At 28.5% G+C, this 18,845-nt stretch overlaps 1 protein-coding gene across 3 annotated transcripts in view; it reads right to left on the bottom strand.

Annotated features, from left to right (window-relative positions):
* The window catches only part of LOC107446586 (Ig-like and fibronectin type-III domain-containing protein 2), a 102,281-nt gene that overhangs the window by 55,606 nt on the left and 27,830 nt on the right, over positions 1-18,845 (bottom strand). For 2 of the 3 annotated variants that reach the window (XM_087161417.1, XM_087161415.1), the window contains exon 2: positions 171-291. In XM_087161417.1, coding sequence (XP_087017543.1) covers positions 171-252 — 82 coding nt within the window. In that variant the 5' untranslated portion in view covers positions 253-291. Of the gene's footprint in view, positions 1-170; positions 292-6,723; positions 6,863-18,845 lie in introns of those variants that run through there. The other variant, XM_087161416.1, reaches the window with a different exon arrangement.

Raw genomic sequence — 18,845 nt, forward strand, 5'->3', positions numbered from 1 at the left:
TCCAAATTCCTAAATTTAAAACTTCATTATTCCAAAAAATATCTCGGAAAGCAGTTCCTTACACTGCAGTTACATTTTAAATTCAATCAGCTTCGAAACTAATTTTTAATAATAGAAAAAAATGAGGTTACATGAGATAAAAAAATGGTTTTTACCTGACAGTATCTTACCTTTTACAGTAGAGAAACTACAGATGAGAAGAATACAAAATGAGAATATGATATAGGAACTATTTGCTGTCGAGAGTTCCATACAGATATTTTCCCGCCACTGTCAGTAACACCCATCCATCTGAAGAAAAAAAACAATACAGATCATTATTTTAATTTATTTTATACCTCGCTTTATCTAGCTACCCAATTATTAAAATGCCCACAATAGACAACCGTTTTTTATATATCACGCTATGAAAATCTATCATCGTATGATTTGTTTCCGAGATTAAACAATAAACATTGGTGGCAATAGTTCTTTTTCAATTGTTACAGAGGATTTCCGAAAAGATCGTCTGCAGAAAGCTTCAAAGAATGTAGGACAATCTGGAATAAATTAGTTTGCGTAATTTTAATTACATTCACTGTTTGGTGACAGCTTAAAATTTCGACAGCTATTTTTAGAAACTCCTTAGTAGGGTTAAAGAACTTAATCTTGGAATACAAATGTAAATTAAGTTATTCTTTTCTTATATGATAAAAACGCGCTGAATCTGTTTCGAACTACTATTGTAATTCTAATGAGTATTTATGTGCATTCGAGGTCATAAAGTAATTTAAAATTTAGCATTGTTTTACTTGGTGATTTATTTGTTTTATGTACTATAAGATAAACAGATTTGTCATATCTTGAGATTTAAATGTAACTATGTAACAATAAAGTTCAATTCTTGTTATAAAAACTGCAAATCGAAATACATTAGCACTTGTCAATATGATTAGCTTAAACATTGTTATAATGAAATCAAACGAACTAATAATAATACAAATTCATAAGAATTTCAATGAAAAAAAAAATTATTAATCCCTTGAAAACATAATACATTTATTATTATTATAAACGGAATTATATCTCCTTAACGATGAACGAATTTTGTTTAAAAATTCTTTTGCTTTTAATTTATTTATCGAATTCACAATGTAGCTAATCTATATTAAATTGAAAATACCAAACAATCATTTCAAAAAATTGGCTCTAGTCTTTCTTCCTAAATTTGTACCAAAATATTTTGACTATATTTCACTCAGATTTCTTTTTTTATTTAGTTTTTTTCTTCCGATGGTAGAGTCAAATGTGACATCCTTTCAGAAAAATCGTTTCCGAGATTAAATAATAAATATTGGTGGCAATAGTTCGTTTTCAATTGGGTATAATATAGCCTACGTCACAGGTTGTGTTGTTCCTACTAAATTTAACCCATGAACGGCATTTTCTACGAGCCTAACTTCAAGCCACAAATAAACAAACGAAGTGTTCGATCGTTTAAATAGCTGATTTTATTGCATTATAAAGAAAAGTTATTGAAACTAAATACAACTAAATAAACAACAACAACTAAAACAAATAACAACAACTACTAATAACAATAACTAAATAAACAACAACTAAATTCCATTCGTTCAGCATTGCGTCATATGTTGTTCCTACTAAATCGAAGTAGTTGTGTTTTTTTCATATTATACCCAATTGTTACACAGGATTTCCGAAAAGGTCGTCTGCAGAAAGCTTCATCGAAGGGACAATCAGGAATAAATTTTCGTAATTTAATTACATTTACCGCTTAGCGACAGTTTATAATTTCAACAGCTATTCATAAAAACTCTCTAGTAGACTTCAAGAACTTCATCTTTTAATATAAATATAAATAAGGTATTTCTTTTCTTGTTTGATAAAAACGCTCTAAATCTGTTTTAAGACTTCTTTTATCTGTGCATTCGAAGACAAAAAGTTAATTTAAATTTTAAAAATTGTTTTCATTGGTGATTTTTTATGTACAATAAGATAGACAGATTTGTTATATTTTGAGATTTAAATGTAACTATGTAACAGTAAATAATTAACTAATTTTTGTTATATAAATTGCATCAGCAAAAACATTTCACTGAATTAGCACTTAAAAAAAGTTTATTAGTTTCTTTTTTACATGTTAAAATTATCAGTCCTTTCTATAGAATGGATAATTCTAAGGCAGCCTGATATGTGCAATTTAAAATTATAGCTATTTATTCGAGTCTTCTACTTTTTCTTTTTCTGCTCCTTGGCGAAAGCGTTTCAAAAATTATCATTAATAGTGCCTGTGCCCATTATCAGCATTTAAAAGACTGCGAAAATCCATCCAAATATAAATTAGCAATAATAAAACATTTCAAGAATAGACATTTTCAATACATATGCCTTTTTTTTACATTGGAATATATACCTCTTCTTTCATACAAATGTCTCCTTGTTATTATGGAATAATAAGTTTCACGCGACGTCAAAGAATCAATTGTTTAAAAAATATAAGGAAACGAAACGTGCCTAAATTTATAATTAAAGTTCCTTGACAATTGTACAAAATTTGTTCGTGTCTAATAAGGAAGCCTTTGAGGCTTGCTCGTGTCTGAAATGGTGAGTTTTTTATTTTCAAGTAAATTCTGACGCACGTCCTATGCGGTTGCCAAAGACGTACCTTCATCAGTATTCTTTTTCCTCGCAATTTCGTACATTGAAAATATGTTAGGCGTGAGATTCAGTATTAACTATCAGTAATCAGATGAATTGAGTAGACACAAATGGTCACTAGACGGACCGGGTTGCTCAAATTTTTGAAAAATGTGACAGCGCATTGTAAGGAGTTTGCCTCGTTAAAAAAAGTTTTTGCTTCAAATTTAATGTAGTAACAAACTCTGTTACGTCATTTAATTTAACTATTTTAAACTTGACCATATTATGAATAAAGATTACATATGTTACACAGTTTTTGATAAACTTTTCAAATTAAATTTAAGTCACATTTTCTTAAAAGTAAATTTTTTATGATCATTTTCAATCCAACAAGAGGAACAAATTTGCGAGTTGGATTAGTTAAGTAAAAATGTAAAATGAGGTGCGTGTAGAACTTAAAAGAGAAAAGAACACCTTGCTTTTAAATTTTAATTCTGAAAATGTTTTAAGTAAAGATGAAAAGCAGCAACTAAACATATATTACAATTTCAAAGTTTATATTCATTTATCTGACCAAAAGACATCTTCTCTGCTCTTGGCTGATAGATATTTTGAAAATATAGAAACATTTTTATTTTAGGGTAGAAAATAACCATAAGTTACGAAATTAAAGGATGGCATTAAAACAATATTCTGCTCAAGTAATTATTCATTACAAAAAAAAAATCCATAAAAATACTTGTTCTCAATTAAAAGTTTGAAAATGTTTAATTTCTTATTCACATATGTTATCAAAGTGATTTTATTTTATTTTATAAAGGTCGTTGAATAGCTGATCCAATTTTGGGTTTACTACTACTAATATTTAACTCTATAGCCTTCTAAATTTGAACTCAATCCAGAAGACAAGAGAACTCATAGATAAAGTATTGGGAGAAATTATTTAATATCATTATTTAAATTATACATATTTATGTCAACACAATTTATCTTAATATTAGTTTTTGTACGTCTGGAACAGAAATCATATAAATTGAAAATAACTTTTTTTAAATTATAGCACTACATTTGAGACATTTCTAATAACACTCTTCAGAAACTATAAGAAACAAAAAACTAGAATGACTCATACCTACACACACAGTGGCATTCACCTATGCATTATGCTCTTTTGGCCTACTTATTCCACAAATTCAACTTACAACAATTGTTATCGTTCTTTAAAAGAAACTATCCTCTCGACCCAAGCCATTCTTAAACTTCTAAAGATTGCTTTATTGAGAAATTATTTTCCCACGGAATATTACGCAAATTTGCATCTTTTTAAATGGAAGACAATTATTTCAGAAAAAAAACACCTCCTTTTAGTCTTGTTAATTTTAAATACCAAATATTTAGACCATCTTGGAATGAGAAAGTTCAAGTGCATCCCACGAAACCTGTTACTGGTTAGAATTTCATTAACTATCAAAATATACAGTCATTTCAATGCATTTTTGTGAATGATACAAACATTTCATTTCTTTGAAATTCATCTGAAAGTAAGGTTGATTAAAAACCGTTGTTTGAATAGAAACTCTATTTTCTTGATTCATCAGTTAATGATAAAGTTTAGTCATTCACTAACTCTAAACTTTGAGAAAATAAAATATCTTTAAAATTCGAAAATAATTTTTTAAGGTAATTAAAAGTAATGTAAACTGTTACATTTTAAGAAAATGTTTTACTAATTGTAGGAAACTGCTAATAGTTTAAGTTTCAAATCCAGTTCAGTAAAGTTTTTGATTTTTATACTCCGTGTTTTGTTTGTTTCGTTTTTAATATACCAGTGTCAGCATCAAACTTCCATCGTATTTAATATAGCTACTTCATAGATATTGTATTTCGTAATTTTGGGGCATAAGTAGTTCCTCACATATAATCACATAAAACGTACGTGTCACATATGGCAAAAATGGATTGTTATTACTCTGTTATTTTGAACTCCCTTCCCCATTTAAGTTACTAAACTATATTATTCAACTTCAATTGGACCTAAATTAAGATAATAAGAGGTCATGGTATAATAGCATAGGCTCAAACAATGATATTCAACAATATCATTCACTGAATTCATTACTTGCTATTATCAAATTACGACTGTTAGAGGGCATACTTTCATTACATACAGCATATAGGCCCAAATTATAATTTTCAACGATAGCATTTACTAAATTCCTTTACCCTAGAATAAGAACTATATTACGATAATAATAGAGCATGCTGACATAGGCTCAGATAATGATATTCAACGATAGCACTTACTAAATTCCTTTTCTCCTATTAATAGATTTATTTTATGACAGTAAGAGGGCATAGAGGCTCAGGGGATAGAACGCTCATCTTCCATTTGGGTGAACCGGGTTCGAATCCCAGGGATGGCTGGTCGATACGAATTCCGCATCCGGCTTGCACCGACCACAGTGCTGATGTAAAATATCCTCAGTGATAGATGGATCATGGGGTAGAGTTCCTTTGCCGTTAGGCTAACCGTGGAAGGTTTTCGTGGTTTTCCTCTCCATGTAACTCAAATGCGGGTTAGTTTCATGAGAAAACTCCTCCTCGAAGGCCAATTTCTTCCAATTCTTAATATAAAAATCCCCTTGTCTTCTGGATTGGGTTCAAAATTACGAGGTTACGAAGTTGAACATTAGTAATTGTAAACCCAAAAAATTGGGTCAGCTGTTCAACGACGGTTATAAAACAAAATAAAAGAACATATTTACATAACGTAAAGGTTCAAATTATGATATTCAATTATTTCATTCACTTAATTCCTTTTTCTTATTCTTAGACCTACATTGCGATAATAATAGGTGATACTTAAATAACGTAGGCTCAAATAATTATATTCAACGATATCATTCAATTATTTCCCTTCCCCTATTAATAAACTTACAGTGCGATAGTATTAAAACTTTCTTAAAAATCGTGGGCTCAAATAATGATGTCAAATGAAATGTTAAAAATATTTTGTTCTAACTCTTACAACACTTGGAATTATGAAATGTTTTGCATGTATAAATTGATTGAAAATACCATCCACCATTCAGTTTTAAACAAGTTTTTCATTTTAGAAAATAAATAGAGAAAAATTTAATATCTCGCAAATTTCTTCTAAAAAAATTTACTTTTTCCTTATTTTATAATACCCATAGCAGTATATTTTATGCCAATAATTCTTATTTCATATTATAAAAAGATAAATGGATTCTGAACCTTTAAATTGCTAATTTAAAAAGTTTATCAACACAACGTAAAGGTAACTAGATTACATTACAGTATTATGATTACATTATTTTGAAAGGTAATAATACTTTAAATAATAAAGTTTTACAATCAGTAATTATGTTTTTATTTACAAGTCTTTTAAATTATTAGTATCATCTAAATAATTATAAAATGTGATTCCCGTGTGAACTTAAGTATTTGTGCAATTGCAAATTTTTGAGCCACCCTTTTATTATATTCAGAACTGAAATATCTCCCATCTATAAAGTGAAAAATGTTTCTGTTTTTGAGAATATTTAAATTATGAATTTTTATTCAAACAAAGTAAACATATATTCTATCAAAACATACAAAACTTAATATCTGAAATTTAATAAAATAATTCTTGATAGTAATCATAAAATGGAATTAAAAAAGTATAAAATTATTTTTAATACATCATTTTGGAAAAATATAACATTTTTTAAAGTTTAATAAAGCTATTGTATGCTAAAACGATATTTTTATGAACGGTATGCATATTACAGAAGGTATACTCATGCATATAATTACTAATTGAATTTATATAATTAAGTATGTTTAGTATACAATAAATAAACTTATTTCTAAAACATAACAAAATAATGAAAGTTATCAAAGTTTCCGTTTTGTTGGTCATGCATAACTCCCCAAACATAGTATTTTATGACGCATATGAAATTCAAATGATTTATATGAAGGAAAAAAGTCATTAATCCATAAAGAATTTCCTCGAAACAAATGAAATTTGACACATTTTTAAAAATATAAATATTTTTTTCTCATTTAACTTACATTTTATTAAATGGTGTGCATCGAAGTTTTAACGATATATCATAAATCGCGATTCCTTTTTGTGCAGGAAAGTCAAACGTTCTAACCCGATAACCGCAATTACATGTTGATGGAATACAATGAACATATTCGCTTTCACCAATGTAAATAACTGTTAGAAGTAAAGGAATGCAAGCAAAAAAATTTGCGTGATTCGTTGTTTACCCGTGCAGTCGAAATTGATAGAATCAGCTGTTTTGAAAATGTCATGAAATTGAAATGGATTCGCCGCACGAGTCGTCGATATCGGAAGAAGTGCATTGCAAAAACACAGCTGTTGATGAAGTTGCAATCTTTGTGTTTACCATTCTTCCTTTAATAACTTCATAATTTTTCTTGTATAATCAAAGAAGATATAAATCCGTTTAATGTTGTCATATTTTATTTAATTAGGAGACACATATCTAAACACTTAACGCGATAATAAGGATTTTTAAAGAATATACTATCACAAATTGATGAAAATCTCCATTTTTCGATTAGTTATATGGTAATTTAATTATACAGGATGTAGTGTAAAAACTGCAAATACAGAATGCTACCAACATAATATTTTTCTCTACAGTTAAATAAAAAGCGTCACCCGTGCTTGGTATATTATATTAAAGTATGTCTTATTTATTTTAAATAATTCAATTATTGAAACAGTTTGGAATAAATTTACAGCATGATTTCGATCTTGGAAAATTATCTTTCAAACTTCGATTACTTTTTAAAAAAAAAAAACTTCTTATTTTTCTAGCATAATCAAGGAAGACGTAAATACGCTTGAGGCCAATTCAATCTTTTAAATGAATGAATGCATAACTAAACAATCATGTAAGATAAAAGAATAATTGAAGCAGGATGTAGCAAAAAGCTTCAACATATACACGGAAAAAAAAGTATGGTCAAAACTATCTGAATATGGTAAAATTTATCGCATTTCTGGCTCTATGGAAACTTCAAAAAACTAAATGGTTTTCACCGAAACACTTTGGTAATGATTTTAGTAAAATTAACAATAAAATATGGTTTTTAATATGCGATAAAATTTGGTAAATGTGGTAAAATTTGGTAATTTTGCCATGATGCTTTGAAGCATAGCATAAAAACCATTTATTCGGTCAAATTTACTTTTAAGTTTCGCATTTTTTTACTAAATATGTGGTAACTGTAATTTTGAAAGCCAGTCAACTGTTGCCATATGAACAGAAAAATTACCAAATGAATGGTTTAAATGTGGTACATTTTTGTTTTATTAACCAGAATTTAGCTTGTTTGCTTTTTACCAAAAATGGCATTGGAGTTCGGTATTTTTATTAAAATTAAAAATAAGTCTCAATTACGCATGCAATCACGGATAATCCTCTAAAAGGTGAAAAATTATCGTACCTCCCTTTTTTTCTTTCTTGACTTTATAACTTTTCTTGTAGAATCAAGGATTTCATAAACCCACTTAAGATTTTCTATCTATGTAATTATTGGCTGCATTACTAAATAATCAATATTATTGGCTGCACGAATATTTATAAGAGCTTATGTTAAAGTGTGATTATAATGAATATAAAAAATTTAGAAAAAGTTCTATTATGCGAAACTTTAACATGCATGCTAAATTTGTCACGGGGTTTTGGGGAAATTTTAACGTATACATTTTGAGAATTTTTATTACCTAAATTTCACTCGAAAGACTAATACAGTGCCAAAAGTTCTAGAGTACTCAAACCACAGTACTGTGTAACTTTGATACAACCATAATATCTTGCCAGATTGAAGTTTATTACTTGATACTATGGCTTATTTTTGACTGATATATGGGTTAGATTAACATCCTTTTAAGGTTGAAACAATTTTCATCTTAATTTGATCCAAAAAACATTATATTTAACATTTAAACGATTTTTTAAGAGAGAAGAAGGTTTGATTGACTGATAGTTAACAGTATAACTAAATATTAACTATACAAACCCAACAAAAATATTCACAGTTAAAAATGTTTTAAAAATCTTCTTTTAACAATCTGTAATAACGTCACTAATTTCTTATTTTAAAAAAATTTTTGAAAGTCATGTACTTGGTATACATTTATGAACAAAAATTTTAATCTATTACTTTAATATATAAAAATATGGAGAGTTCAATTTAAAAATAGACATGGATTGCTAGAATAACACGAAAATTGGTAGAAAAATATATCTATTATTACCTTTAATTTTTTTTCTTACTAACAGCAGCCTTCATATAGATAAGAATAACTTTCATTTGAAGAAAAATAACCAAATTTTGAGAATTAATAATACTTACAAGATATTTTAATAAGAGAATTACTTTTAAATTTTTCCATATTTAAAGATGTTTTATTAGAGGAATTTCATTATTGTACCGTTCATCCATCCGTAGAAATTTCAATATCTTATTAATTTTGAAACACGTGTTTGAGCTTATTATACAATTATCTTTAATAAAAACATCAAAATAATATGTAATTATGACAAATGATACTATTTTTTTGGGTCAATGATTCTTCCCTTAAAATAACGTGCAATCAGGTCTGTTCCGTTTCTTTAGAATGCAAAAGATAGATGAATGTTATTTAATTTTGAATCACAGCAGATTGTTAGTTAAATTTAGAAATACGTTTAAAGTCGCTTTTTTTCCCTATTGAGTTATAGCAAATACATTTTTATATAACGTATAGTTTTGTGATAAGTATCACTTTCTTTAAAATAGTATGGATTGTATAGAGACATTTTTTTCCATGCATAAATATTTCTTTATTTTGCTGTTTCGTATATTTTACTGCTGACCAGTGCCAAATGGATTATAATATTATGTCACATAATTAATTAAATTAACTTATAAATTCTAATATTTAACGTTAAATTAAAATCCGGATTATTGTATTTCATTGTTTCGCTTAACAGTTAATTAGCAATGAATTTGCATAGAGTTTTACTACTATATCAGAAAATATTTCAGAGTGTTGAACCCAAATTTCAATCGATTTGCTTTAATCTCAATTTGGGGTAAGATTGAAGCACATTATTAAACTCGATTACGCAATAATATGGTTCAACTTGAATGGTATTTTTAGATTGCAGCGAATCGCACTATATTATGGTTTTAAATTTTACCGACTTTATGCTGAACAGATTTTTCTGCGAGTATTTGCCACTTCTAAAACTTCAAAAACTGAAGAAATTATGTTTTAGTAATGATTTTCAAACAATCAATGTCAAGATTTCTGTACGACTTTTTCAATAGCAAACAATCAATCCCAATAATGCAGGAAGAAGAAATTCTGTTATAATTTCCGTACTGTATGGTAAGGGTAATTTCTGGTAAAAAAAAACACTGTAACTCTGGTTAATAAAACCAAAATATACGATGTTTAAACCATTCATTTGGTAATTTTTCTGTTCATATGGTAACGGTTTACCGAAAATTCTGGTTTTCAAAATTACAGTTCTTAATATCACACATTTAATAAAGAATATAAAACTGAAAAATAAATTTAACTGCATAAATGGTTTTTATACCATTCTCTAAGGTATCGTGCTAAAATTACAAAATTTTACCACAATTACCAAATTTTATCACTACATTTTATTGTTATTTTTTCCGAAATCATTGCCAAAGCGATTTGATAAAAATTACCTTTACTTTACTGGAACTTTTGGTGTTCCCATAGAACGAGAAACACGGTAATTTTTACGATATTCTGGTAGTTTTGACATTTTTTTCACAGAGTTGTAATGACTCTATGTGCTATAGAAAAATTAGATAGCATAATTAGTAGTATTTACAGTAGAAAGTACTTGCAAAAAATATGAAAGTTCAGAAAAATATCTTTTGATGCTAGCATTTTCTCAAAAAATAAAAGTTCCTCAAAATGTGAAATTTTTAAGCTAGTTATTCTTGCATTGAGCCACAGAAATATCGAATTTGCCTTACGACCTACTTAAGAGAATATTTAACTTTTTTTTTTTTCAGTATAAAATAAATTCAAAGCAAAATATATTACGCAAAAACAGAAACAAGTCGGCTTCCAAAATTGATTTACTTCTAAAACACTTATATTAATTAGTTATAATTTATGGCTGAATTTTTGGCTTTGGGAATAATAACATCTCTAAAAATTTCTAAACGATATAAATTAATCATTTAGGATTACAACATCATTAACATCAAACATTAACCTTTCTTTGATTCAAAAAATTAATACTTCTGGTGTTAACATCTCTACAAATGAACTTGACGATTAGGAGAAGATAACAACATTCTTAAAGATTTCTGAATGGATCTTAAATTGTTCTTTAACGACCAGTTTTCATATTTTCACGTTTCGGTAATGTTTCCTCAATATTACTTATTTTATCTCTGCACTGCTTCCGATTGATATCATTAGTATGATAGAAGTGTTCCAGATAAGCTACTTTTATGTAACTGAAACATAAATTCTCAATTTGTCCTGTGCCAACCGCCATAAAGTTTTGAAAAATGAGTGTGTTTTTCATTATAACCTTACACTTGATTAATCTTATTTCCGATGGGAAAGGAAGTTTTCTTGCTCCCAATTTTATGCGATCCTTACACTTTTTTCCTTTATTACTATAAGAAAATCTTTTAGGGTCAGGTGGAAATTAATTATTGTTCCTGTATTTACATTCCAAAGTGATGTATGCTGTTTTATAAATTACATGTATTAAGCATAATTTTATATTTATAAATATAATTTTAATCTGCATAACATTTCGCAATACGCTGCTAAAATTTCTAAAATTACGACCGACTGCTGTCTGACCATAAAGTTTACTCAAAGGAACATTTTTATTTTTATGGTTTCGAAACCATTTACAAATAGTATGGTTAAAAAAAACATAAATACAAAACTATAAGGTTTTTTAACCATTTACAACTAGCATGGTTTCAAAACCGTAAAAAGAACTTAAATGGAGTTTGGAGATAGGTTTTCCGTTCGGTAATGGACATTAGAGTTAGCCTGTGTTTGAGTTGTGTTTTATCAAATGAACCGTGGAATGTGGTTTAATTAGTTTATCTGGTTGTTTCGCCTATCGTAAGAGATGGGAAACACTAGATTTTTTTGTGATAGGCAGCTTTATGGTGCTGCAATCTATGCGTTAATTAGAGTATCGTATTCTAATAGTCCAAGGTCACAAATTGGGAGTGCTGGACACTGGAAACTTTTCATGCGTTGAAAAGAATAAAGAAAATATTGTGGCGTCAACGCTAGGACTCGAACCCCCGTTCTGTCGGTCATAAGTTCGAGAAATAAGCCCTCCCGGCTATAATATGTTCTAAAGTTGCAAGGAACTTAGTGGCTTTATTAGGTGAGACTAATTGGTGAGATAATATTCTGGTTGTTCAACCATATAAGGTGAAAGTAAACATTAAAGGGAATGCAAATAGTAAACGATTTTTCTCTCAGTTAACTGCTTGAATACCATCTTATTTATAGTTATTTGACTGTTTTGTTTGATATAGGTCAAATAAGAATTAAATAAATTGTTATTTAACCATTTTTCCAGTCAAATTTGAAACATTGTAGTGGATACATAATATTGTTCGTAGATATTCTTCAACATACGAATTATGCAAATATTTTATTGAATAACACTTCACAAGCTGACAGAAAAATCACTTCAAGGTTGAGCCATTACATCGGTATTTTGAACCAAGTTTACTTACTCGCAAGTTAGCAAATAGATTTACCACTGAAGGTTTCAAATTGAACCTTGTTTTTGTCAATATAAACTTTTATATTACTGTCTAAATCAGTTTAGAAAGGATTAATTAGCTCGAAAATATGATATCACTTGTAGAAAATTTGATCGACAATGATTCAGCATGCTCTAAAATTTTTAACTATGTAACTTTTAAGTCTAAGTAAACAATTTACCTTTATTGGAGTGTAATGCTTTGATTACAGTCTAAGAAACTAAGCAGTGTGCTAAACTTACATCTCGCAAATTTATTGCAACTTCAATACACTGCAAAATTGAGGTATAACTAACGAGCAAATTGATATTCGTACGCTTTATTAATCATACTAAGTTTGAACCTAGATGATTAAACTTAACACCTTATTGAGATTGCAGAAAAATTTAAACGGTATTGTGTTACACCATGTTGTCCCGTTATACTGTTAGACATTTGGGAATACAATAGCATTCAAATGTGCTAAAACATTAAAATGGTGCTAAGTTGAATTATATTTACTTATTAAACATAATTACACGATTCTATGGTTCAGTTCTAAACTTCATTAAGTTTTAAGCAAAATTATACATTATGGCAAATTATATATTATGGTTCAACGCTTAACTGATTTTACTGTACGGAAAAAAAGTGGCAAAATTTCCATATTGTGCGGTAATGACATTTCTGGTAAAAGAATAAAATCATAATTCTGGTAATAAAAACCAAAATATACGGTATTTAAATTTTTCATAATAAACAATTTTAATTTGGTTATAGAAAAAGACATATAGAGGCATTTAAATAAGCTAAAATAGAGATGGGAGGAGGAAAATTTTTCACCTTTTAGGGCAGTGTTTCCCAAACTTATGACTTTTGTGTACCCTTTCTAAATTTTTCGTAACGCTCTGTACCCCTAGTAAAAAAGGGAATGCATTTTTTACTATAAAAAAATTGCTCAAAAACTGAAAATCACAACTGGCTGTTGACAGCAATAATTATTAACTGTTATCTCTGCAAAAAATAGATAGAAGAAAAATACGTAATCGTAAATTTTCATGTTTTTAAATACATTTTTTTGAAATTTTCGTTTGTTGCAAAATATTTCGCATTAGAACGCGTACCCCCGCTAAACTGCTCCCGTACCCCTGGGGGTACGCGTACCACACTTTGGGAAACACTGTTTTAGGGGATTATCCATGATTGCATGTGTAATTGAGAGTTATTTTTAATTTTAATTAAATTACCATGCCGTATAATAATGAAATTTTTTGGTAAAAAAAATAATGGTTAGTAAAACAAAAATATACTACATTTAAACCATTCATTTCGTACTATTTCTATTCATATGGTAACAGTTAGCAGGTTTGACCTGGTTTTCAAAATTATAGCTCTTATTATCACATATTTAGTAAAAAATACAGAAATGTAAAGTAAATTTGACCGAATAAATGGCTTTTATGCCATGCTCTAAAGCATCATAACAAAATAATCTAATTTTACCACATGCTATAAAACCATATTTTATTGCAAAATCATTACCAAAGCATTTCTGTAAAATTACCGTGCTTTTTAGTGTTCCTATAGAACCAGAAATTTTATCTTATTCTGGTAGTTTTGACCATGCTTTTTTCTCAGAGTGACAGCTCAAGCAACAAACCTATTTAACTAAGAGGAAACATTCCTTAGATAGTTTTCAAAATTCTTCATCTAATCACTTGATAATGTTTCATTGTATTTATTTATAGGCTAAATATGATTCCACGAATAAAGTAACATAAATTTGATTGTCATGCAAATAACACATTTATATTTAAAATAACATATCAGTTTCTTTTCCCATTCAATTCAAAAAAGGAATTTCCCAAAAATTACACTAATCAAAAAAAATGATAACACACTAACATCACCTAAGGCAAATTAAAAATAGCGGAAGCAGCTAAATCAACTATTTTCAGCCAAACTTAAATACTTCCGACCCAAATTGATCACGTTTCTTTTAACAATCTTATAATTTAATTTAACAACGATGATACACTAACCCACTATCAAATACAGCAGGAAAAAAGCGAAAAGACTTTTTCCTCTAAAAACAAATCTATGTCTTAAAGACATTACCTTCCTTGTGTCCACGCCAAATCACCCTCAGGGTGCTAAAAATGCCGAGAATCTTCTTGCAAACGCTTTCCCTCTCGATTGGGAATGCGTTTCAACATAAAAATTTCGACATGAAATCTTATGATAAATTTGAATTGTCAGTTTATTCGATGCAAGTTTAAACGTGAAAATTCTTTAGGGTTGTATACGTTTGGAATAAGTAATTTGTGACTTGGTGGAATTTTAATTAATCGGCTTTTTATTTTTCATAAGAGGCTTACACGCAAGTGATATTTATTGGGATGCCGGTTGAATTAACAAATATGTTGGAATGAAGAAGTAATTCTTTGTTTGGAAATTTTAGAAGCGTGATAGTAGAACTGAAATTTTGAAACTTTTTTTGTTTATTCTATTAACATACATAGCAAACACTAGCATAAAAAATTCGTGGGCATTTTTATATTCATACGACAGATTTGTTTTTATTGATTGGTAGGTAGGTTCTTTATTTACGTCGTACTAGAGCTGCACAATGGACTATTGGTGACGGTCTGAGAAACATCCCTGAGGATGATCCAAAGACATGCCATCACAATTTTGATCCTCTGCAGATCATGCAAGACATGCCTTCGTGGCTCGTGGTAGATATACTGTACTTAATTAAAGGAGAGGGTGGCTGTGTTCCCTGCTCCCTATCGTTCTTAAATCCCTGGAAATGCTTACGCTATCAGATCGCTTTGCGACTATATTCTCCTCAACTAACTCTTTACATTTATTTTCCGCCACCAAACTCTCTGTAAAGTGGAGATAATGGGTTCGAATCCCGATTCAACCCTCGAAGTCTATTTGAGATATGATCTAAATTGTGCTAACTGTTCTGTAACAAGAATGGGGTCATAAATCGTATTTTGTAATTAAGTCTGAACTGACCTGATCAAATTACAGTAAAAAGTACTGGCATTCAGGATGTCGGTACTTTTTACCGTAAAATCCATTTTTACCGAAACATGTTGGGAAACAAAAAATATGATATACCGTAATACTTTCAGTAATATTTAAAGTGAAATCACAAAATAAAAACTGAATTAAATATTGCTGCAAAAATTAAAGTTCAATATTTTAAGATAAAATGAATTTTACAGATGATGCACCCAAAGTGCCTGTACTTGATTCGGATTTTTTTACAGTGTGCATACATGCGTAACAATAAGTAATTAAATTAATAAACTTTTTCACCGAAGGCTCTGTCACTTATGACATCGTTTTAAGCTATCATGTCATTCAAAAGTTAAATTCCCTCTTTTAATTCTCAACCCGAACTAGATTTGACTTAGTTGAAAAAAATACCTGATCTATTATGATTAAATTAAACTTAAATCTATGAAAAAAATGCTTTCAAATTTCAACTCCTTACAAAATATGACAATTCTAATATTTGTTGAAATAAAGAGGAGAATATTTTTCTTACAATTGCTTTTAAATTGTATATTTTATTTACCAATCACTCTCAATTTGATATCATCAATCAATCATTCACAACTTTCGATTGCGCTTTCATCGAAGAAGCACGAAAATGCGGATGTAGGCACATTGTTAAGGTCAGACATTTTTATAAAAAAGAATTATGTCAAGGACTGAATCCGTTTAGTTTCTTTTAACTGAACAAAAGCTTTAAATCTCTTCCAAATACTTGGAATAGCTAATAAATCCACACTTTTAATGATTTTTTTTTCTTGAAAATAAGAAACTTTTATGAAAATGTTCATTCTTAGTAATATATTATTATTCTTTTTCTTTTAATATTTTTTTAATTATTATTTTTAGTTTTCATTCATGATTTATATTTAAATAATAATTACTTTTTATACATTTCTTTTTTATGCTCAATATATTTTTGCACACAATTTTGATTGATTTGTTCATTTACGTAGCACTGGAGCTGCACAATGGGCTATTGGCGACGGTCTGGGAAACATCCCTGAGGATGATCCGAAGACATACCATCACAATTTTGATCCTCTGTAGAGGGGATGGCACCCTCGATTCGGTAGCCCGACGACCTGCACGCGAAGTCGAGCACTTTACGGTAGAACAGTTTTAACGAGGACCAACACCGCACACCCTCGGTCCCTACGCAGACTGATCCAAGTGGTCACCCACCCGCACACTGACCGCAACTAGTGATGCTTGACTTCGGTGATCTGCTGGGAACCGTATCTTAACGATCAGTCCACTGCGGGACTCGCAATTTTGAAAATTGTTAAATGTTACAGTAAACGTACGCGATGCATTAATCAAACAAATTTGATAACATTAATTTCTTACAACTGGAAATTTGCTAGTTGGTTTATAGAATGTTTTAGGCCATTTATAAAGATAAATAATATGGCGGAGAAAATATGTCTAGAGTTTCATAATTACCTCATATATTTATTAATTCCTTGCAAAATCTGAAGTAAAATAGTAAACACATTAGGGGCTACCAACACTTTAGTATAAAACTTGAATTACTTGAAACTTGATTACACCCTGAAATTAAAACAGAGTAGTAAAAGTAGGATGAATTTGTTAATGAACATTATTTTATTTCTGTTCTTAGCTATTCCACGAATTTGTTTTCGTTATTTTTTAAGTTTTATAAAAATTATTTTAAAATTCCTTAAATTTGTTATAAAATTTCCTATTTTGAAATTCCTTTAAATTTAATCAAAATTAATGTTTTTTTCCTAGTTTAATTAATGTTTTAATCATGATTTTTTTTATTTTCAAAGTTAAATTATTAGTTTTCCTTTTTATTATGATTAAACGAAATGTGCTATGTCTTTTGTCTTTGTTTATTCTTAGAAATAGTAGGAAAAATGTAAGCATTTTTTAATTTGATTGCTTTTTCTATAATGTTCTTAAGGAAACTAAAAAATCACAAAAGATAAGAAATATTTATCCTTTTCCTTGTGTAACTTAAAATGTTTTTGATTCAAATCTAATAGAGACGCTTTTATTTATTTATTTATTTAAACTAAAATTTCCGCTTGAATGATAGTTCGCCACCACTACAATGAGATGCAAAGATAATTTTGCAATTCATTTACATTTTCCCATAATTTTTAACTTTGAACTTATTTTATTTTATTTTATCATACACTTACCAAGTTATAAAAATACACTTCATATTATAAAGTTTAATATAGTTTCAATTCCTTTGCATTCCCTTCAAATTTTAAATTTTTAACGTATTTTATTTCATTTTATCATACATTTAATAAGTTATAAGCATAAATTTAAAGTTATGAAAATTAATATATTTTCAATTGGTTTAAAATTACTCATAATTCTTAATTTTAAGCTTATTTTATTCTATTTTATCATACATTAAAAGAGTTTCAAATATACATTTAATGTTTTAAAGTTAAATATATTTGAAATTCATTTACATTTTCTCATAATTTTTAGTTTTGAACTTATTTTATTCTATTTTATCATCCATTCAATAAGTAATATGGGTTTTGTTGAAATAAATGCTAAAGAACTTCTATAAATCTTACAATAAATTATAAATACAACAATATAAATCTAACAATTATAAATCTAACATTATAAATCTAACAATTATAAATCTAACAATATAAATATAACAATAAATTATAAATCTACTGTAATTATAAATCTAACAATAAATTAGGTTTCAAGAACTATTATTGTGAGGTACAAGAAATGTTCCAGGGCTCGGAATTTCTTTTACTCTTCCACGGAACCCCAGGGTTCTGCGGAACACCGTTTGAAAGCCGTTACACTAGAGCAGTGTTTCCCAAACTTATGACTTTTGTGTACCCTTTCTAAATTTTTCGTAACGCTGTGTACCACTAATAAAAAAATTAATGTACTTTTTACTGTAAAAAATTTCACAAAAGTTAAAAATAACAACTGTCTGTTGACACCACTAATTATTAACTGCTAACTCAGCAAAAAATAGCCAATAGAAAAATACATAGTCATAAATTTTTATGGCTAGCTTTGCTTTTGAATAAAAAATTTTGAAATTTTCGTTTGTTGCAAGATATTTCGCATAAGAATGCGTACCCCCGCTAAACTGTTCCCGTACCCCTGGGGGTACGCGTACCACACTTTGGGTAACACTGCCCTAGAGCATAGAAATGTACACTTTTCTGTGTTGTTTAAAATGTTCGTGCAAGTTTTTATGCACTGCTAATATTTCATTGTCAATCAAAAAGATATTCTTATACTTTTACAAGATTACAGGTCAGACATATTTCTAAAATAAAAAGGTA

Source organism: Parasteatoda tepidariorum, chromosome 4, assembly GCF_982258835.1.
Source record: "Parasteatoda tepidariorum strain Cologne lab strain chromosome 4, Ptep-v5.0, whole genome shotgun sequence".
NCBI classification, from domain to species: Eukaryota; Metazoa; Arthropoda; class Arachnida; order Araneae; family Theridiidae; genus Parasteatoda; species Parasteatoda tepidariorum.